The 21,164-nt window shown below is 51.8% G+C and overlaps 5 protein-coding genes across 5 annotated transcripts; 3 read left to right on the forward strand and 2 right to left on the reverse strand.

Moving 5' to 3' along the window:
• Window positions 1-812: 812 nt before the first annotated feature.
• On the reverse strand, window positions 813-3,023 carry KD926_011489 (Zn(II)2Cys6 transcription factor; the record flags this gene model as incomplete). The annotated part of the gene is made up of 2 exons (XM_053103776.1): window positions 813-2,800; window positions 2,873-3,023. 2 exons carry the CDS (start codon window positions 3,021-3,023, stop codon window positions 813-815), a joined length of 2,139 nt encoding a protein of 712 aa, XP_052952858.1.
• Window positions 3,024-7,405: 4,382 nt separating this feature from the next.
• Window positions 7,406-11,495, forward strand: KD926_011490 (M48 family metallopeptidase; the record flags this gene model as incomplete). Its single annotated transcript, XM_053103777.1, has 11 exons — window positions 7,406-7,939; window positions 8,011-8,252; window positions 8,314-8,554; window positions 8,616-8,640; window positions 8,694-8,739; window positions 8,796-8,859; window positions 8,917-8,948; window positions 9,000-9,076; window positions 9,386-9,572; window positions 9,732-10,102; window positions 10,222-11,495. 11 exons carry the CDS (start codon window positions 7,406-7,408, stop codon window positions 11,493-11,495), a joined length of 3,093 nt encoding a protein of 1,030 aa, XP_052952859.1.
• Window positions 11,496-11,961: 466 nt separating this feature from the next.
• KD926_011491 (mitochondrial 54S ribosomal protein bL12m) lies at window positions 11,962-12,679 on the forward strand (the record flags this gene model as incomplete). The annotated part of the gene is made up of 2 exons (XM_053103778.1): window positions 11,962-12,192; window positions 12,353-12,679. 2 exons carry the CDS (start codon window positions 11,962-11,964, stop codon window positions 12,677-12,679), a joined length of 558 nt encoding a protein of 185 aa, XP_052952860.1.
• A 676-nt stretch (window positions 12,680-13,355) lies between these two features.
• Window positions 13,356-15,028, forward strand: KD926_011492 (uncharacterized protein; the record flags this gene model as incomplete). Its single annotated transcript, XM_053103779.1, has 2 exons — window positions 13,356-13,857; window positions 14,034-15,028. The coding sequence occupies 2 exons, from the start codon at window positions 13,356-13,358 to the stop codon at window positions 15,026-15,028; spliced, it is 1,497 nt and encodes a 498-aa protein (XP_052952861.1).
• A 547-nt stretch (window positions 15,029-15,575) lies between these two features.
• On the reverse strand, window positions 15,576-17,143 carry KD926_011493 (velvet factor family protein; the record flags this gene model as incomplete). The annotated part of the gene is made up of 2 exons (XM_053103780.1): window positions 15,576-16,560; window positions 16,833-17,143. The coding sequence occupies 2 exons, from the start codon at window positions 17,141-17,143 to the stop codon at window positions 15,576-15,578; spliced, it is 1,296 nt and encodes a 431-aa protein (XP_052952862.1).
• Window positions 17,144-21,164: the final 4,021 nt, after the last annotated feature.

Genomic DNA, 21,164 nt, shown 5'->3' on the forward strand with positions numbered 1-21,164 from the left:
GAACGCACCCATCAATCATGAACATCACATCGCAACCATCAAACAACACCAACTTAAACAAAAACCCAAAAGAAAATGCAACATGTAAGTTTCATGGTGATATGACACTCCCAAAAGAGGCATATGACACAGAAAAAGCAAAACAAACACCAACGACGCCACTGACTCCATGATATCAAAGTGTGAGAGGCGAGATAGGGATGAGGTAAGGTGATGGAGGGGGGTATTGCTCTTCCTGCGCCCTTTTCGCAGTCATCGCTCCTCCGGGTCCGTCGTAATACATTGCATTGTGTTGCCGTGCCGTTCCGTAATGTGTCTCTTTCCTGGCTGGCAGGGAAGAGGAAAAGAAATGAAGATCATAAAAAATGAGTAGAATGGTAAATAATATGTAAAAAGAATGGAAGTTGAGATGGTGCTCCCAAGACAAATTCGATCGGTGCACTTCCTTGGGCCCTGGCTAGATTCAGGACACAGCCGAGGGTCGTAGGCGGAGATGGGACTTTTCTCTGAAAAGGCGAACATGGTAGAACGAGCTTTTTACGAAACCAGCTGTGTTAGTCTGGTTCTCGAATGACGAAGGGCCAGCTGCGTATTCGGATCTTGTCGGCTGGTTGCACCATGTTTCCCATACCCTTTGACTGAGCGTTGGAATTGGTCTTGGTCATCTCCAAGATGGAGTCGTTATCTGTTCAAGCCTGCTTGGACAGTCCCTTCAAGGGATCTAGAAATGCAAAAAGAAAAACGCGAAATCCATGAGACTCAATCGCATGGGTGTTCAATGCGGTAAACAAAAAAAAAAAAGCAAGCCAGAATCACAGGAGTAAATAGTCCCACCCATTCTGCTGCATGACGTCGCGCCAGTGCACGGGCGGCGGCCTAACTTCTTTCAGAACCCATTCGGTGTCGTTGGTGTCCTGTGGAGGAGAGTCGGAATCCTCGATCTTCACGGAGTTAGGCGATGAAGAGGACGAGCACTCCTCGACGCCGTACAACGGCTCGGCTGCATTGTCGCTGACCCGCCAGACTTCCTGCAGGAGTCGGTACATGCGGCCGAAGCTGCCGAGGTCGGCCGTGTCTCCCAGAGCAACGGCACGCTCGGCCAGGAGCGTGCGGAAGTGGCTGCCCGGCGAGGAGTACGCGCCGGTGATGAGCAGCGGCCAGACGAGCGAGCGGTCGAACCCCTCCGGTCCGGACGGGATGCATTCGATGGTGTTGGCGGCGGCCGCGACGAGGTTCAGGTTGCTGGGTTGACTGCGGTCGAATCCGGGGACCAGGCTGCAGAGGTAGATGCGGGCGGCGATGCGGTAGACAGCGGTCATGTTCTTGGTCAGAACGTCTGGTCGGAGGGTTCCCGATGGCGACCAGGGACTCTCGATCGTTTGATTCATGGGTTCGGTGTATTCCAATTGGCGGCCCAGGGCCGAGACGTGCGAGCAGACGGACATTTCATCGATGCGGCCTTCGTTCTTCAGTGCGTCCAGGCAGGCAATCTCGGAGATGAGGTACATTACTCGGTCGTCGCAGCCCATGAGTTCGCGCAGACCCGAGGACGCCCCGCTCAGGTGCTTGGATCGGTACATGTGGGCGAATTCGGGGGTTCGGCCGTGCATGGTCGAGCCCAGGATGTCGATCCACGAGGTGAGCGTCATGTTGAAGGGCGGGAGCATGTACGGGTTTCCGCTTGTCGGGCCGGCGGTGGGAAGACCCAGTCGGTGGACCAGGTTCGTGGCGGCCTGGAAATGGTCGAACCAGGGGATGTCGGGCAGGTAGTCGTCGGCCGGTCCAACAGAGCAGTGGAAGAAAATCATGGCGAGGGTCGCGTCCAGGATCTCCTCGTGCTTGGTGTCCTCCCCAAGCGCCAGACACAGCTGAGAAACCGCTTCAAATCGGTGGCGCATAATGTCATGGTCAATCTGCTCGCTGACGATCCCCTCAGTGGTCTTGAGGTGGATAGCCGAGACACTGAGACAACAGTGTAGGTAGCACTTGTTCGTCTCAAGGGCTTGAAGGATGGCTTGAGCCCGAATGTGTCCGCGTTGGTGAGCCTCCAGGACGGGGAAGATGATGCGCAGAACGTTGTGGATGAAGTGGTCCAGCAGCGGTCGATCGTGATCGCTGACGGGAATATTCGCTTGCAGCATGGCATACGTTTGCTCGATACTCTGCTCGCACAGGGCCGGGTCAATCCCCGGAAGTGCCGGAGCGACCTGAGGGAAGCATTCGTCCTGAAACCACTCCTCGCATTGGAACGGCGGCAAAGGCGCATTGAGCTGAGGCGGGGCGAAATTGCTGAACGTGGAGCTGACCGCGTTGTGTTGCAGAGGCATCTCATTGATGTATGTCTGTCGCTCGGTCTTGACGTCGATCTCGAACGGGGTCGGATACGAGGCGTAGAGCGACTGGTTCATGGCGGGCGTGGGCAGATGAGAGGCGAAGATATCATACTGGTCTGGGAAGACGGGCCGACCAAATTCGAACTCGGGCGACGTCGGGGATGTCACGGCCAGGCCGCGACTGTGACCTGAGGCGTCGACTGCGTGATCCACGGGCTGGTTAGGGGACGGCAAGAACGAGGGATGGTTTGGGAATCCGATCCTACCGGTCAGGGACCCATTGCGCTCATTCATCTTAGTCTGTTTGATCTTGTTCTTAATCCGCTCCTTCTGGATCTTTCTTTGCTCGGCGTTTCCCCACCAGATAGGGCGCTTGTATTCACATTTCACGTTGAGGTTGTTGCAGGCGCCGCAGGAGGGATGTTTCTCGTCACACTTCTTTCGGCGAAGACGGCATGTGAAGCAGCCTAAAGGCAGGAGAGGTTAAGGAGGGGGTTCCAATTGAATTCATGTCTATCTAAGACATGATTGAGACATACCAGAGCGAGATCTCTTGTGTAACTTGGCTGCAGTCTTCTCCGTAGCTGCGGGGGTACTTTCACTGGACGACGAAGGCTGCGAATCGGCGGAAGCCAACTTAGTGAGCGCATCGCTGCTGGGGGTCGACTTCTTCTTTGCGGAGGCCGGCATATTGATTGATAACGGGCTGATGTGATTCGGATAGGTAGTCTGATAGAATACAATTGACGGTCGAGGTGCTTGCGCAATGGAGACAATCAGAGGGAGGAGCGTATTAATTAAGGGCAAAGCTGAACCAGCAGCCTTTGCTATCTAATTAGGTATAAGAGAACGAAAGGCGCGGTTGCAACGGGACGACGAGGCGACGGGGAGAACTCGTGTAGGAGAGACAACGATCCAAGACACATGGAGGAACGGCGGGATGCACGAAGCTTTAAAACCCGAGTTCATGACAGACAAGCAGGCCATGTTTCTATTTTGGAATTCCAGATAGCCGAGAGCCAGCAGCGGGTGGGCAGCGAAGATTGGCGGGGAGATGGGATGAGAGGGCAGATCGCAGGAAGATCATGCACGGACAGGGGCCTGCTCTCGCTAGCTCGACTCTGGAGCCAAAGCCGGGCTAATTTTGGAGGATTTTGGCGCCCATGCACGGCATCCAGACGAGTGATTGGTGACCACCGTGCGACTGGGAGATTGATTGGAGTTGGATCTATCGCAAATAGTAACTGCCACCCTCCAGCATCCCTGAATTAAGTGGGATTCGTGCTACTGGCCGGCATGCAGGCTTTTTTGGCTTTTGGCTTTCGTCTTTGGCTTTCTTGTTGTTCTTTTTTAGGGCTTCCTGGATCATCCGCTCTTCACGTGCGCAACCGTGACTACCTTGATAGACCTCCAGGTTGACAGATTTTCTTGCCAGGGACTTCCCCTCCTGGGAGTATTGTGTAGATGAGTACACTGGGGTTTCGAAAACGCCTATAATCCCATCATGTTGTGTTCAGCACATTTCTGGCTGGGGGCTGGGGACTGGCACCAGTATCCCAGGGTTTGATAGCCAAACCCTGCAGCAACCAATGGATGCCAGCATGGTCCACGGTCAAATTAGTGCATGTTACTACATTTAATCTGAATTTGGAATGAGTAGCCAACCACCTCTGGCTTCCTGGCAGCCAACATGATCGTACGAGGAGGGAAGTCCCTCATGGGCTGTGGATGGCGGGGGTGGTACATGGCCGAAGTACCACCGGACCAGGGTCAAGCCGGCTGGTTTAGCCAGGGCCCAATCCAACGAATGCAGGACGAAGCAATTGCGGGGAGGGGCAGAGGAAGTGCGAGAATGCGAGAGAATGCGAGAGGGACAGTGAAAGAGGGAGAAAGAAAGCACGAGCGCCGAGTGGAGTCGAGCCAAGCTTCCCCTTGGACACATTGACTGGCGGTCATCAATTCTCGTGTCGTGCAGAGCGGAAAACCCGCAGCCAACCGTGCGGGTTGGGAAACTTTGGCCAAGATGTGATCGCACGGCGCTAACGAGGTGACAGGCTGACAGCACTTTAGAGCAACTTACAGTAGCTCCGCGAGAGTCTGAAAGAGCAGTTAATTTTGGCTCTTTTAGCCGCTGGCCCTCCGTCAATGAGCAGTCAATGAGCTCCCAATTCTCCCCGTTTCCCCTCATTCGGGTCATTACTATTATTGTCGCCTTCCATAATTATCTCTGCATTCGGCGCCAATTAATGGCTTTTCGTTCCTGCTCAACGTGCATGGACCGCTCCTCCTCGCCGTTCCCATGATCGCACTTCTGCAGCCTCGATCCTCGAGTCACATCGGGTCACTTTCGCATTTTCCCGCGGTAGACATCGTCGGATGAAAAGAGAAGAACAATCAATGATTCACGGGTAGATGCACGCTTTATTGTGTCCGAACCAGACCAGATAGAAACTCAAGAACAAAGCAGATTCGAGAATCAAAATTTTACCCTCCTGCAACACTATCCAGCAGTCTCAAGACGCTCCGCGCAGACCGCATTTCGTGGGCGCCGGCAGTCGATGTGACGACGCCGGAAAGTGATCACAACGCTTCTGCCGTTCCTCGTCACATTCCTGCAGCTGCATACTAGCATTTAGTGTCCATTGATCGGCCAATCGTCGGTCCCCAATGTATGGTCAATCTGCAGAAACCCTGAACGGCGCACAAGCCAAGTTGTGACTTGGATGTACCGGGTACATCCACCGCTGCCGCTAGGAACTGAGCGTTGCGCCTGTTCTTCGTTTCTTGCTTCCGTTCTTGGGAAGGTCAACCCATATCGTCATACTTGCTTGTCGAGTGGGGTCCGAGCTTGGGCATTTGCTCTTTTTTTGGCTCTTTTTTACCGTGTGGTGTGTGCAGTCTGGTTTTATTCTCCGCAGTGTTCCGAACTCTGTACTCCGTCAACCTTGCCAATTGCGATATTGCAATGCAGACTAAATTCTCCTCATGTACTTAGCCCGGATGTGCATGTACCAGGTACCTGCTTCAGTCTCTCACTGCATTGTCCTTGCTGTCGCTCGGTTGGGGAAGCACACGGCTCCGGACCTTGTCGAGCACGCTTCATGCTTAATTACCGCGATAAGGGGAATTATCGACTGGACAAATTAAGATCATTTTTATTAATAGCATCCTGATCTCATTGCGTCGTAAATTTCCGAAAACCAAAATTAAAGCTCAATGGCCTCAGTATATTGGGACAAGCGGGGTTGCTGCCCTGCGAGACTGCTTTGCCATACACCGTAGTTCATCACTTCTTAGCCTGTTGACCATGCAGCTAATTTCTACAATTTGTATTGTACATTTGTCTGACTTTGGTACCTACACTAGACTAGTTAACTAGGCTGCCAATGTTTGTCATATGTTGCAATAATGTTCAATCAATCCGGTCAGTGTAACAGACCGCTCAGGTCTTTTCTAGCCGACGATGAAATGTCTGTATCCCGTCCTGCCGTGTGCGACTTCTCTGCATGGAAAAGTGTTGGGAGCAATCAGCACACCGTGACACCTTGTGAACATGACATGGCATCCTATCCCACCTCCTAGCCTCCTGGTTGTAGTGGTGTCAAGACCTGGAAAGTCTGCCTCGCTCTAATGCACGCATGCATGGCACCCTGGAAGTACTGGGCTTCCACGCTCAAAACCTTGACAGGAACCAACATCTCACGACATCATCACCCACGGCGCCTAGTTAGCAGTACTCGGCTACTTTAGATAGTACCTAGAATGAAGAACATCACGTTCAGCGTGTGGATAATCCCCCCATCCCATTGGCCATCACGTCCGGCGTCTCGTAGATCCTAACGGCGGCTACATCGAGCCTTAAGCCCCAGTTAAGTTCGATACTAAGTTAGAATTTTGACTCCAGATCTGTTCCCAAAATAACCGTCTCGAAGGAAATTTCCTGCCCAATCACCTAGGCCGAAAGTTTCTAGAATAGCCTATTTCACGACTTGGATGGCGTCGATCGATCACTGGTTCAGAGTTAATCGCCGGTCTTCATTGTCCTGGCAGGCGTGACGCTGTTGGTTCCATCGCGTGCATACGTCTGTTTCTTGTGGAGCCTCAGTCTCGAGCCATGAGGACTGCCAGTCGGGTGGGTAAGTAGGTACCAATAATGGCTATTATTATCAAGGATAACTTGCCTGTTGAGGATAGATGAGATGGGCGCTTAGAGTGGACCCTGGAAAGGCGTTCTTTCTACAGTGCCTGGCGTGGGCTGTACGCGTGTTGCTGTACATGTGAATGGATGTCTGTCATCACTTTCTTACTGACTTACTGTACATGCGGCAGATTCGCAGGTCTCCCTTGCGTCTGGATCCTTGATCTCCAATCAATCAAGCAGGCATTTGGAGTTGCGTGCGGCTGAGTGGTGACGTTGCTCATACTACACTACATACTTACTGTTTCATTGGGGTAGTCAAGGAACTCTAGGGTTGAGTACTGTCTGGCTCTTTTGTTCCACATGAGAAAGTAAGGGCTGGCAGTTTCTTGTCATGTGTGGTAGAAGCCAGCGGTTGTCTCTGTGCCACGGGCTTCATTAAGAGCAGATAGGAGGCTTCCGTGTATAACACTCTCTTGTATAAATCGAACCAACGTCATTCGGATGTGCCTCAACTTTTGGATGTCTGTCTTTGAATATAAGCATAAGGGTTTTCTTCTGCTGCCTTCCTTCCACTGGCGCTATGAATAGTATGTGAGCTCCCGGCCGATATATGATATCTATACTAATTAGTCTACAGATCTGGACTATCAAGACATTGCAAGACCATGGTGCTATATAGAATTATCATGAGTCTTCAGGGTTTGTCTCGCTTTAGTGACAAAAATGGCAATTGTATTTCTTTTGCTGAGTCCGTTAGTATGTCTGGACTAAATATATCTCCGTATGAAATAACAGAGAGCTACAAGACTACAAGATCTGGGGTCATCGTAGCAAAGATGATGACATAGAGAGGCATAAATATTCCTCAGAAGAGGCTTGAGTGTTCAAAATTTAGGCAAGTCGTAATCTACATCGCAATGGGACGGTATAGATGCCCTGGTGGTTGCTGCCTGAGGCCTCAATAGTCACATGTGGAGGCGCTCCACCGGCGAATCAATGGCAGTGGATTCATGATGATGTTTCATTTCCTCCGTCATACGAAATCACCGCCTCATTTCGTGCTGGCATTTCGCGTGCCTGGCATGCCAAAGTCGTCGTCATGTTTCGCTCACGGATAACTCAGATCCTCTTCCGTGGCTCTGCGCCAGCTACAGCCCCGAACCTCTCGCTCCGAGCCCAGCGCATCCCGTCCGTCCCATCTCCGCAGATAACAACGCGATCATCCCGCTTCTCCAATTCCTCGCGATCGTGGACAACACAATCTCGATCGCCTTTCTGGACCTTCCGCTCCCAGCCCTTCTCTACTTCCGGTCGTCAGTCTTTCAACAATGGTGGACAAAACTACAAGCGGTTCAACAACGCGCCGCTGTTCATCCAGTTGCTGAGTCGCGCCCAGCCGCATCACTATGTGATAGTTGGACTTGCCGGAGGCCTTTTCTATGTCTACAACATAGAGACAGTGGAGGTGTGTCGCCATATACACCCAGTGGCTGCAGCTACGATGCAGTGTGCTACGTGATACTAACAACCTACCAGATGAGCGGTCGCAAACGGTTCAACTGCATCTCCTCCAGTCGGGAGCTCAAAGTGGGCAAGAAAGAATACCAGGAACTCATGTCGGAACTGCAGGGTCGCATCCTCCCCGAAAACCATCCTCTGAGTATCAACGTGACCCGTGTCCTTGAACGATTGATTCCCGCCGCGCCGATTGAAAATGCAGAATGGAAGGTTCATGTCATCAACGACCCTAACCAGGCGAACGCTTTCGTGCTTCCTGGGTAAGACCACACCGGACATCGCTAGGTTATATCGCAGGATATAAGGCTAATTATGTTACAGTGGCAAGGTGTTCGTCTTCACGGGTATGCTGCCCATCTGTCAGGATGAAGATGGACTGGCAGCCGTGCTGGGGCACGAGATTGCTCATGTTGTCGCGCATCATCCGGCTGAGCGCATGAGCAACAACGGCATCTCGCTCGTGCTGGCATTCGTCACCTCGTTCTTGTTCGATATTTCCGGCCAGCTTACCTCGTTGCTCATGAGTCTTGCGTATGGCTTGCCGAACTCTCGCTCCCAGGAAGTAAGCAGGCTTTCCCTCGGCAGATGGCAATATTTAACTAAAGCTAACTTGTATTGTCCAGTCCGAGGCAGATGAAATAGGTCTAAGTATATAACCACTTATTCGATTCCTTGACCACAAATAGCTTATGGTGTTATAGTGATCATGTCGAAGGCTTGTTTCAACCCCGAAGCCGCCGTTAGACTGTAAGTTGAGGATACTTCCAAAGTGCTCTTATGGATAAACTGACTTTTTGTTCTAGTTGGGACCGCATGGAGCAAAAGGCAGAAGGCCAACCTCCCCAGTTCCTGTCCACTCATCCGTCGGTAAGCTTTGTTCTAGGAGATATTGCTTTCTTCGATGCTGTACTAACTTAGCGCTAGAATTCCGACCGCATGGAAAATCTTCGCATGAGGTAAGTTGGTCGACATGACTTCTATGAAAGAGCCTGCTGACCGAGACCTAGTATGTACAAAGCCGAATCCATTTATGAAGATAGCGGATGCCATGTGCTTGGAACCTTCGGTGAGTTGTTTGATCTTTGTGAGTGAACTATAAAGGCTAACGAGGATGTAGTGCCCGAGTTCGAACGCGCTTCCAGTAACTATCGGTGGTAGACTAGACGGGGTAGAGTGCCAATGAAGACGGCCTTCCTCTTGTATTATAGAATCTAGATAATGCACATCTGACGGTAACTGTGCTGCTGTGACTTCACCATGTAGTATGCAATTAACTATTCATGGATAGATTGTTTGTTATGATGGCGATGAGTCAGCCCACACTAACCCGATGTGGAAGTATCCTAGCCCCTCCGCGTGCAAACCGAGTAAACGAAGCAAACGGAGCAAACAGCGACCGCCTCGAAGCTCTGTCAAAAATTCCCAGAGCAGCTTCAGGGAACAGCGTCGTCGTTGATCTTCCGCCCTTTGATCTTCCTCGCCTCCCCTTCCGTTCCACGTGAGAGGAAGTTCTTCGTCATCATGTCATTGTCTATGCCCGGTCCCTCCCAGGCGGGTCTTTTCAAGCCTGGTTATCAGACGTAAGCGAATTGCCCACTTGTGGAATGTTTCCCGCAGATGTCCCCGGCCGTGAGCCATTGAGGGGGAGGGGGAGAACAGACGCATACGCAGATGCTGACCCAAGCACATCAACCCCATTCCTAATTATCATGAAATCGCTAACACACAACACTTTCCAGCCATGACGCCGAAGATGGTGCCGTTATTCGCAACATCGAAGCCTGTCAGGCTATCTCGCAGACCGTCCAAACGTCGCTTGGTCCCTACGGCCGCAACAAGATCGTCATCAACCACCTGCAGAAGATGATCCTCACTTCGGACGCCGCTACGATCCTGCGTGAGCTGGAAGTCGTGCACCCCGCTGCTAAATTGCTGGTCATGGCCAGTCAGCAGCAAGATGCGGAGATGGGTGACGGCACTAACCTGGTCATCATCCTGGCCGGAGAGTTGTTGAAGAAGGCTGAAGAATTGCTGCGCATGGGTCTGAAGACGAGTGATATCGTGCAGGGCTACGAGAAGGCACAGAACTTCGCCCTTAAAGTATTAGAAGGTGGGTTTTCGAATTATCTTTGTTTCGCTCAGGGGCTATCCTGACGGTTTTATCCGGATGCTTGTCTCGATATCTTCCCCTCTATCGGTCTGATATGCTAATGGTTGTTGCGACGACAGATCTCGAGGTCGACCGTTTGCAGGAACTTCGCTCCCCGGAGGAACTCAGCAAGGCTCTCCGAACGGTGGTCGCCAGCAAGCAGTCCGGAACGGAGGATACCCTGGCCGCGTTGGTTGCCGAGGCCGTTCTCGCCGTCCTTCCCAAGAACCCCGTCAACTTCAACGTCGATAACGTCCGTGTGGTTAAGATCATGGGTGGCAGTCTGGAGCAGTCCCGCGTGGTGAAGGGTATGGTTCTCGGCAGAGAGCCCGATGGCACCATCAAGAAGGCCCGCAAGGCCAAGGTCGGTGTGTTCAGCTGCCCTATCGACATCTCCCAGACCGAGACCAAGGGTACCGTGCTCCTGAAGAACGCCCAGGAGATGCTCGACTTCACGAAGGGTGAGGAGGAGCGTCTGGAGGCCGCCATCAAGGAACTGTACGACTCGGGAATCCGCGTCGTCGTCTGCGGTTCTACCGTCGGCGATCTCGCCATGCATTACCTCAACCGTTTCAACATCCTCGTGATTAAGATCCTCTCCAAGTTCGAGCTCCGCCGACTCTGCCGTGTCGTCGGTGCCACCCCTCTTGCTCGTCTGGGTGCTCCCATGCCCGACGAGATGGGCAACGTTGACGTGGTCGAGACGACCGAGATCGGTGGTGACCGTGTCACCGTCTTCCGCCAGGAGGACCCCGATACCGTGACCCGGACCGCCACCATTGTCTTGCGTGGTGCTACCCAGAACCACCTGGAGGACGTTGAGCGTGCCATCGACGACGGTGTCAACGCCGTCAAGGCCATCACCAAGGATCCCCGTCTTGTGCCCGGTGCGGGCGCTTCCGAGATCCAGCTTGTGGAGAGGATCTCTGCCTTCGCCGACCGAACCCCCGGTCTGCCCCAGCACGCCATCCGCAAGTATGCCGAGGCCTTCGAAGTGATTCCTCGCACCCTCGCCGAATCCGCCGGACTGGACGCCACCGAGGTCCTGTCTCGTCTCTACACAGCACACCAGCAGCGTTCGAACAACGCCTCGGAAGGATCCTCGGGCGAGGGAAGCTCCGAGGAGGAGGAACCATACTGGACCACCGGTGTTGACCTGGAACAGGGCTCTACGGCCGGCACCCTGGACGCGGTCGAGGAAGGCATCCTCGATCTGATGGCCTCCAAGAGCTGGGCTATCCGTCTGGCCAGCGAGTCGGCACGGACGGTGCTCAGCGTGGACCAGATCATCGTGGCCCGACAGGCAGGTGGTCCCAAGCCGCCAGGCCCCAACCCTAACTGGGACGAGGATTAAATGATATGACCTACGTTAGTTAGAAATGTTCTATGTCCAATTGGGTATTTAAAATCAGAATGGGATAGAGACATGAGATTATGAAAAAATGTCCTGTTGACTCGAGGGATTTGAAATGCACATTTTGTGAGCGTAGCAGTAGTAGTGCTCGTTAATAATCTTGGGAATTGTCTATAATGTGAGGCTGGATATTGCAACTATCTAGGAATGACCATGATCATAGAGGTAGAACGTAGAGTATACGAGTGTAAATTACGTAGATTTCACAGTGGGTGTTGGCGTAACGGTACCGCCACGAGACATACACGTCACGTGACCCGCCCAGATTTTCCGGGCCGAAAGTTCGACTTTCTTTTTCAGTCCAGCTCGAAGTTGCCCGTCCAAGTCCAGCAGCGCATTCTCTCCCCGTCCACCTCATCGCCTTCGTTTCTCCCTGCCGCTCGGGTTCGCCTCAGTCCTCTCCATCATGTCGCTCGCCTCGCAAACCGCAGCTCGCTGCTGCCGACAGATTGTCCGCCCCTCCGCCTCGCTGCGTCTCTCGTCCTCCACATACCTGTCTCAGCGAACAATTACCCGGAGATGGCAGTCCACCGAGGCGGAGGCCGCTGCTCCTGCCAACCCCAAGATCAACCAGATTGTCGACCAGATCAGTCAATTGACTCTGTTGGAGACGGCAGACCTCGTGTCTACCTTGAAGGTCCGTTAATCTTCTCTCGAACCCCGGGATGGTCGGATCGCGGGCAAACAAACAAGCACGCAAGCAAGCTTTCACAAGCTGCAAATTCGCTTTAGCTTTGACCTAACCTGCAAGCTCAATTTATCTGAGGTACTGACTTGTCTTCTTTTCTCGATATTAGACCCGCCTTAACATCCCCGATCTCCCCGTTGGCGGTTTCGCCATGGCCCCCGGCGCCGGACAGGCCGCTGCCCCCGTCGAAGAAGAGGAGGCTGCCCCCGCCGCTCAGGAAAAGACCCTCTTCAACCTGAAGCTCGAGTCCATTGACGCGGCCTCCAAGGCCAAGGTCATCAAGGAGATCAAGACCATGCTCGGCCTGTCTCTCGTCGACAGCAAGAAGTTCGTTGAGTCTGTGCCCAAGGTCCTGAAGGAGTCTGTGCCCAAGGAGGACGCCGAGAAGATCGTCGAGACTCTCAAGGCTGTCGGTGCTAAGGCCGTCATGGAGTAAACAAGGAAGGGACACGGAAACCAAAAAAAGAAACAACCCATAAAAACAGACTGAAATATCGACAGGGATCCAAGTCCTGTTTCTTGTCTGGGTGAAGATGGAGCGGTTTACTTAAAGGGATCGGGATGATTTGAACGTGATTGGGCTCTCTGTGCATCATCATATCATCGAGCTGGAGTTTTGTCTCGCCACTATTTTTTTTACATTTACCTGTGTTTTTATTTTCCCCTTTTTTATGTTTTATTTTACCCTGTTGTTTTAGGTTTTCCTTTCTCCGTGATATATCTCTTGTGCATGATATAAACGGACAGCGGGAATAGGGGCGGCCAATGTACATTATCATCTCATTGATTGGACAGAGTTTGGATCTAGGGGCATGATAGACCTGTTTCGACTTGTAATCGTATGTGTTGATGTGTGGGGAGCTTGTAGAGGGGAAGGCATTGGGGAAGAGTAAGCTGCGGTCTGCCATGGGTTGAATTCCTCCAAGTCTGTAGCTCAATTGACATTATCCGTTCATTAGTCTGACCCCATATCACCCAGAGAACCACAAGTTAACCAAGACGTCGAGCGACGCTGAGGTTATACCGGTGTCACGGGATCTCCGCATGGTTTGATTCTTCCGCCACAAAACTTCCAATCTCCATCTCTCCCCAGCTGCACAAAACAACCCACCATGTCCCTCCCTCGGGCCTCCAATCCTTTCCGAAACCCAAAAAAAACCCGCCACTACTCTCGTCTAGCCTGCAAGATATCCGGATCCCCGATCCCCCGCGGATCCAATCGCATCACCACCAGTACCACATCCCCAACACCCGGCCCAGCATCTACATCACGAACCAACACCAAACGACCCTTTCACACAACAAACCTCCTCCTCCGCGGCGCCCCTCGCTCCCCCAGCGTCCGACGAGCCGAAGATGTCCGCTCGCGCCTCAACCCCGCGTTCTCCGGCGACGGACTCTATCGCGGCGGCGTAAAGAACGCACTGGACGACATCCCGGCTCGTCTTGAACACCTGGAGAAAATCGGGCCGAAAATCTGGCGACTTAGTATCGTGGAGGGGTTTGTGGATGAGAAAGTAGATCGGAAGACGTTCATGCGGATCGCGAAACTTTTGCTTATGAATTCGGCGCATATGGCTCCTTCCGCGGATGCGATTCGGCTGATTGATCCTAGTGAGTGGTTTCCTTGAGATCGAGAAGGCTGAATCTATATCCCGATCCCTTCTCCGAGACACAATTCGAGAGTAGCTGTTGTCTTTCCGGAGGAAGAAAGAGGACATGACATGATATGACAAGCTCATGAACAATCACATGAACAATACCCAGCTAACACACCCATTTCCACTCAGACCCCAACCTCGTCTTCGAAATCGGCAACGTTGTTGGCGGAAACTCCCCCTCCCTCATGCAATGGATAATCTCCTCCACCGCCCAAGCCGGCGCCATAATCCCAACCCTCATGTCTGCAGGCCGCGCCCTCGCCCTCGCCGACGGCTCCAGCCATACAAACCTTTCCAGCACCCAGCGCAGCACGATCTTCCAATCAATCGAACTCCTAGCCACCTCCTACCACGACCCGCGCGCCATGATCCTGCAGGCCAAGTACCTGGGCATGCAAAAGCGGTACGACGAGGCCGAAGACTTCCTTAAATCCGTCATGGAGATTATCTATCCCTCGAAGACCCAGCAACCGCCGTTCCGGAGCATGGCCGTGCCGTTTGTGGATACTCCCTGGGCTGCGTATACCTGGCTCAAGCGACGCATGGGGGCCCCGGAATCCGAGATCCAGGAACTGCTTAAAACCGCAGCTGTCGAGTATCAGGACCCCGAGGCACTAGTGACCTACGCAAGACAGATGATGCACGAACAGAACGATCTGCCTCTGTACGAAGAATACATGGCCAAAGCCGCGACATCGGGACACGCCACCGCGTGTCGCAAACTCGCCAACTTCTACTACCTCACCTCGCGGGGCCGGTTCCCGCGGCGCGGTACCAAGTCTACGGATCCCGAGGGCGACTGGGCGCGCGAGACCCAGGCGGCGCGGACGCGTGGATCCCTGGCGACGTTCCTGGGGGGGTTGTTTGGCCCGCAGCCGTATCATGAGTATCGGGGGTTAGCGATCGAGTGGTACGAGTTGGCGTTTCGGCATGGGTGTCCAAAGGCGGCGTTGGCGTTGGCGATTCTGATGAGGGAGAATGGACATGATCGGGAGCAGGTGGAACAGGTGTTTCGGTTTGCGGTGGGCTCGAAGGAGATGGGGGGTTTGGTTCGGGGGGTCAGGGTGAATTGGGAGAGGGAGGATTATGTGCCCGTCGTGCCGGAGGAGGTGTTGGATGTTTAGATTAGGTAGGGCGGTTGATGGAATGGATGTATGATATGTATGTTGTCTGTGTATGTTAGTTATGATACCCGTTGATAAGGATATAGAAGGTTGGCTGATGCTGTAAGAATTGAATATATGAACACTAGGCATATTGATCTATACTACCTCATCCAAGTACCTGACAGATCGTAGACAAATGTCTATAACCAACTAGCTATACTCCACAATATAGTATTCAAAGAATCTAACATACAACGCAAAAGAAAAGAAAAGAATTTAAAAGTGTAGATTTGCATGGTCCTGATCCTCTAAACACCCCTATATCCAAAACAATTCATCCATAATATCATAAGCATATATCCCTTCTTTCCTTCACCCCGATCCCCTTCCATCCTGGAACCAAGGAAGAAAGATCAAGCAAATATCCCAACAAAAGAAACATTCCAAAGTTCCAATCTACAACTTGAATCGACTCTTCTAACACGCTCCTGCTGATTCTCTTTCTTATCCTCTGCCTTTCCCTCCCAGGGGAAGAGAGTGTGTGAGAGAGTGAGAGAGAGAAAGGTCATCTCGGTCTCCTCCCCTTCCCCTCTCCTCTTCCGCGTGTTTTAAGCTCCACAAACCCCATCTCCTTCAAACCCCTCGTGAGCGCCGATGAGTCCCGCATGCCCGGGAAGTCTTTCGCCGGGAAAACGCGAAATGGATCGGACCAGGTCTCCGCGAGGATGGGCATAGACTTGCCAGTATCCTCGACCGAGCCCCAGTTCATAAGCCGGAACTGGAGCCGATACAGACCGGCCGTGCGCACGGAAAGGTCGGAGAAGATGTAGAAGGTGGCGGGGATCTCGGTCTTGCTGGGTGGGTTGGGGTTAGGGAGGATGAAGGGGGCTGAGGTTGTAGTGCTGGTGGAGGTCTTGTAGAGGGACTCGGTGATGCTGCTGGATGGGTGGACAGGTGCGGTGTCTGGGTCTGGGTCTGCGTCGACGTAGAAAGGCGAGACGAACGCTTTGCCGGAGAGAAGGGGTGTGGTTTGGCCGCCGCCGCCTCCGCCTGCTGGATCTCGCTGGGCGGGATGGTCGTCGCGAAGCCCCGGCTCGGCGTCGAGGTCAGATGAAGTAGATACAGGAACCAGGAGGCAGCCTACTGCGAAGCGCGGGTCCTGCAAGATGTCCGAGTCAGTGTCAGATTTGGAGTCAAAATCTGTGAGAAGCATCTGGATGATGGGCGGCGGGTCGACGGGTCGCCGGTCTCTGTCGCCGGCGCCGCATGCTCGGGCTGCGAGAGGCTGTTGCCGGATGTGGAGGCGATAACGCGAGGATGAGGATGGCCGTCTGGGCGGAGGAAGAGGAGGGGGAGGGGGAGATGGCGAATGGTTGAGGAGTTTCTCAAAGCCTATAGGCATGCTGGACGAGCTATGTCGTTTTGGGGGCTGTTGCGGAGGCGGCGGTGGTAGTTGCTGCTGCTTTGCAAAAGGCACATTCTGAGGGTAGATGGCCATGCTATTGTCTGAATGAGCTGGACTCGGAAAGGTAGTGGAACTGCTGCTATACCTGGCCACGCTGCATTAGTTCGTAAGGTGATAAAGATCTCGGGTGACCCCTAGGCCGCTTTCAAGCAAAGATAGAAGCCAAATGGGGTTATAACGATAATGATAAGGCAAGCCGAAGCAAGTTCACGAGATTGATCAAAATAGATCGTTGATAATAATCAAGGGAAAAAGGGTGTTTACTGAGAGTCCATATCATTTACTCGCCAACTAGACCCTATAGAGCCACGATGGTCATAAGAGCCATGCGCCCCGCTATAGTCCACACCTTTGAACAGATTCGAGCGCTGTACGCAGTGCTGAGCCATGGAGCTCGTGCTGCCCGAAGAAAATGTGACCCCGGGCTCTGCTGCGCTTTCTCGGGGTCGCTCGTAAACAGTGGTTCGAGGCTGTGACGGGCTGATCATCGTGGGATCAAAACCCCGGCTCTCAGGAAGGAGGAACTGTGGCGGCTGCTGTCCTGTCGAGTAGAGGTTATTAGATGGCGAGGACAGCCTCTGATTCTCGTCATCAGAGACACGCCGCCTTCCGTCAAGATACCAGCCATTGGGGTGTACAGTGTGCCATTGCAACGGGGTCCTCGACATCTATGCAAATTTGGCGTGATGTGCTTGAAATATTTTTTCCAATGTGATTCTGTGTTGGGTCGGATGCGTCCAGATGATAAGTGTCTGCGTGTTGCAAGGCAGGCATCCGTAGCGGAAACCAGGAAGCAAGCCAGCAGCAGTGTATCGTGAATGGATATCGCAAGTCAAATAATATCGTCTGTGTGGAAATAACCGACTAAAAGATAGTACCAGGAGAGGACAAGGCCAGCCATATGCTACACATAGATGCCGCAGAATTGGTAATTCGGACTGAAAAACAAGTCGCACGGCAGGTTGAACTGGCCGGATTCTTCTTCTATAGCCTGGGATGAAGATAAAGACAACAATGAGGGAATATTTAAAAAAAAAAAAAATTTTAAATAAATGAAAATTAATCCAAATGGTTGGAAAAGCTTTCGATCTACAAGAGTGACATGCATACGTTAGCTTATAACGATTCTCGGGGCATGATATGACCGCACAACGCAATTGTACAGAACGGAAGAAAAACTACTCCACGAGACAGACTCGATGGAAACATAAGGAAAATACTTAAAATAAAATCAAGAAATAAACAGGCAAACAGGCAACAGAGTCCACATTAGAAAATTTTCGAGAACGGAGCCAAGAGGAAAACAGAAACGATTGTGGCCACCAAACAGACCAGGATTGGTACAACTCACACGAGTGATCGGAAAAACAATAGCAATTATTATTCAGCGGGAATTGTCTAAGAAGAGTGTGAGTGTGTGTGACAGACACCAAATGTCTGATGACCACATCGCCCAAGAAGTCCAGGAAAGGGGGAGCAGAGGGACGGTCGTACCAATGAGGATATTTTTATTGGTGCTTTTACCAGCTGTGGCCGTGCAAAAAATGAAGCCGATCTGGGGAAATGGACTGGGCGATGCTTTTGTGAGACAGTGTGCGTGCCCAGTGTGTATGTGTGTGTGGCATTGGCGTTGGAAAAAGAAAAGAAAACGAAAGGGGGGGGGGGGGGGGGGAAGAGGATAAGAAAAATAGAACAATTCGACCTGCAGCAAGGCCTGCGTCCCTGACAGACTGCTATCAACTATATTCCCGAGGGCCCAAGTTGATAGTATTTGCCTACTTTGTGCCTTTACATGGTTAGCATATGGTGTCAAAAACAATATAATCATCAAACTGGACCTAATTCAGAATCTAGACTGGCGTGAAGGTTGGCAAACAGCGCTGAAGTGTGACTTGGATTAATTTGATGTTTTTTTTTTGGGGCTGTCTCTTTTCTTTGCCCGAGCAGCCCTGGACTCAGGGAAAACGTTTGACCCAAGATCAAATTTCCTGCTCAGCCTAAGCCAGAACAACTGTCACCGTTAGCTTGGTGGGTTTCATTCCAACCTGCACTGGTGAAGCGGAGACTGGAAGTTTGGAGCAGATGGATGGACGGTACTTTCTTAGTTGCTTGGCTTCGGCCCACTCGGTCGTATAAGTAGCGTGGACTCCCCTCCTGGTCATTCACGGACTAACATTTGATGATCGGCCTGAAAACTACAAAAGCAGCTCTTTTCGGACAAGAAAAGCACGGAGTATGCGTAGCTCTCAGCTTGGTAGACGATATGCTGGTGGACTCCATATGCCACAAGATTGGTGCAGGAATTGTTAGAGAAAGTAGAGTGAAGGTCAGGCTGTTGTAACTTTACTCTAACTCGGCGCGTGAATACCGGATGAGTCCATAGTGAGTACTGACTGAGATACTCTCCCCCCGATCAGAAATATGCAGTCGATCAACAAGGCGGAGTGCCGAGTAATGATCTGCCCCAATGGGAGGAATCATGCAGCTGCGAGATTCCTGACTTTAGTCAATAAGGAAAAAGAAAGGAATAACTAGAATCGGAAAGAACATAAAGATAAGGGATGTGCACGGTCCCTATACTTAGTTCCACAGATTATTCTCACCATCATATGATGGCTCCGAGACGGAGAAGAGACGGCCCAACCCGGCCTTCTTTATGTATGTAAGTGCAGTTCAATAGCATATCCTGCCTTGCCGTATGCAAGAACTTCGATTTGGGTGTTTAGGATGAACCGTAAGCAATGGGTCATGTATGACTTCTAGTAATACACGCGTTCGGTGTATTTCCAGGGATAGGTAGAGAAGCCAGTCTTGAACATTTCACATTTGCAAAGCTCAGGACAAGGGTTCGTCAGTACCACTTATCAAATTGAATAATCTACCGTTGCCTTGTGACAAAATTCAAGCCCACAACTTGCAGAAGTGTAGCCGAGTAACAATACAATTCCCAAGCAGCCATGTTGTTGACCGCAATACAGCCGGAGTTGCTTGTGCAGTCTTTGCGACAAGACTACCCGTTTTCTAGTGCGCCCGGAAAGGCGAGCTTGCAGGCCACTCATGACCGTTAATGCGCATACCTTACAGGGTGAAGGAATCGAACCCTGGACTTAAGAGGAAGTATAGAGCACGGCGGGCTGGAAGCTTGGTGAACCCGGGCTCGGGTATGTATAAAACCTGGATAGGGATCCGATAATACCTAATGAAGAATATTTGCACGGACTATTGAGACTGAGCTACTGAAGTCAGAGCAACGTGAGCCATCCCTCGAGCCAAGAATGAGGACTGGTTGTCGAAGTTTCCGGCAAGAGGAAAAGAAGTCCCCGCAACGAATGGTTCTCTGTTTGGTAAAAGCGATGATCCTACGGCTCCTTGGATAGCTAAAGCACTGCTGAACGGAAGCCTTGCCGAAAGCCATTTCTTGTCCAGCCTGTGGCCAAAGGGGTGTGGACCTCGCGGCTCAAGATCCCATGGCGCTGGTCACCGCCACGGATCATGATCATGGTTGTCTTGTCATCTCAGCTGAATTGTTCTGTTGATCAACCTCGTTTAGGTAGGTACAGGGTTTTCCAGAATTTTTCTTAGCATTGAGGAAACTGATAATGCGTTAAGCCAAATAATGGTTATGTGTATTACCTCGCGTCCTAGTTATTGTTTTTCTTTTTCTTTTCTTCTCCCCATTTTTATTTCGCTCATAATACTTTCTTAGCGACCGAACTACTGCATGCGAGGTTGCCTTGCCGATAGATATGAGTGATGTGTCACAATATTCACCAGACGTAGGTTCACTGGTAAGTGGCAAGACCAATCCATAATCGAACGGAATAATTGGCTCTCCTGCGGCTCCATGGGAGTGAATGGTTAAAGTATGTATTTCCACAGGCGGATGGCATCAAAGAGGCCTGTCCAACCCCGATGCCCGGAGGTTATTGTGTGGCGCATGAATGCGCGCCACATCCCTGTCTCAGGCAGCCATTGTGCTGGGGAGTAGGAAGTGGATCGTAATCGGTTGCAGGCTTTGGAGAGGGGAAGGATGATCGCCGTCTACCTTGAACACAATCGGACTTCTCGCGGGTGCTGGGCTTGCCGACGTGCGAAGGAGGAACATGTGCATCAAAAATCCGAAAGAAACGCGGATATTGTACTCTCGACTCCGGAAATTTTGGCATACGCTTTCGTTGGCTCGTATCGAGCAATTGAGGGTACCGAAAGGCAACCCCGAGTGATCCTATGCACGAGTTAGTTTCAGGAAAATGGTGAAATCATCTCTTAGATTGTTGGACCCAGATGAATAGATCTCTTAGGTCAATCGAATTGAAGAAAACACTCGGCCATTGGTGAGAAGACACGGAAGGGGAAGACGAGGAGGCAGGAAGGAAGGGATGATGCGCGGGTCAAGTGACAGCGATCACGGGTCTCTTCTTCAGTCCATCTGAAAGTTTTCTTCTGCCTACGTCATTCCTTTTTTTCTCTTCGAACTTCACTCGGAGATACGCCTGCAGATGTTGGGATATTGATTGATCTCAATTCCACCAGAGGCTTCCGGTAGCGCACAAGCCACTATTTCGATAGAGTCGGCGAAGTACCTGAGTATACAATTACGATTCCCTTCGCTTCTGCGTTAGAATCTGCTCTCAAAAAGGCCTCACGTGTCGACGCATTATTATGCAATTGAGATAATCGCCACACTAT

Source organism: Aspergillus affinis, assembly GCF_023601865.1.
Source record: "Aspergillus affinis strain CMG 70 chromosome Unknown NODE_97_length_141424_cov_85_845664, whole genome shotgun sequence".
Lineage (NCBI taxonomy): Eukaryota > Fungi > Ascomycota > Eurotiomycetes > Eurotiales > Aspergillaceae > Aspergillus > Aspergillus affinis.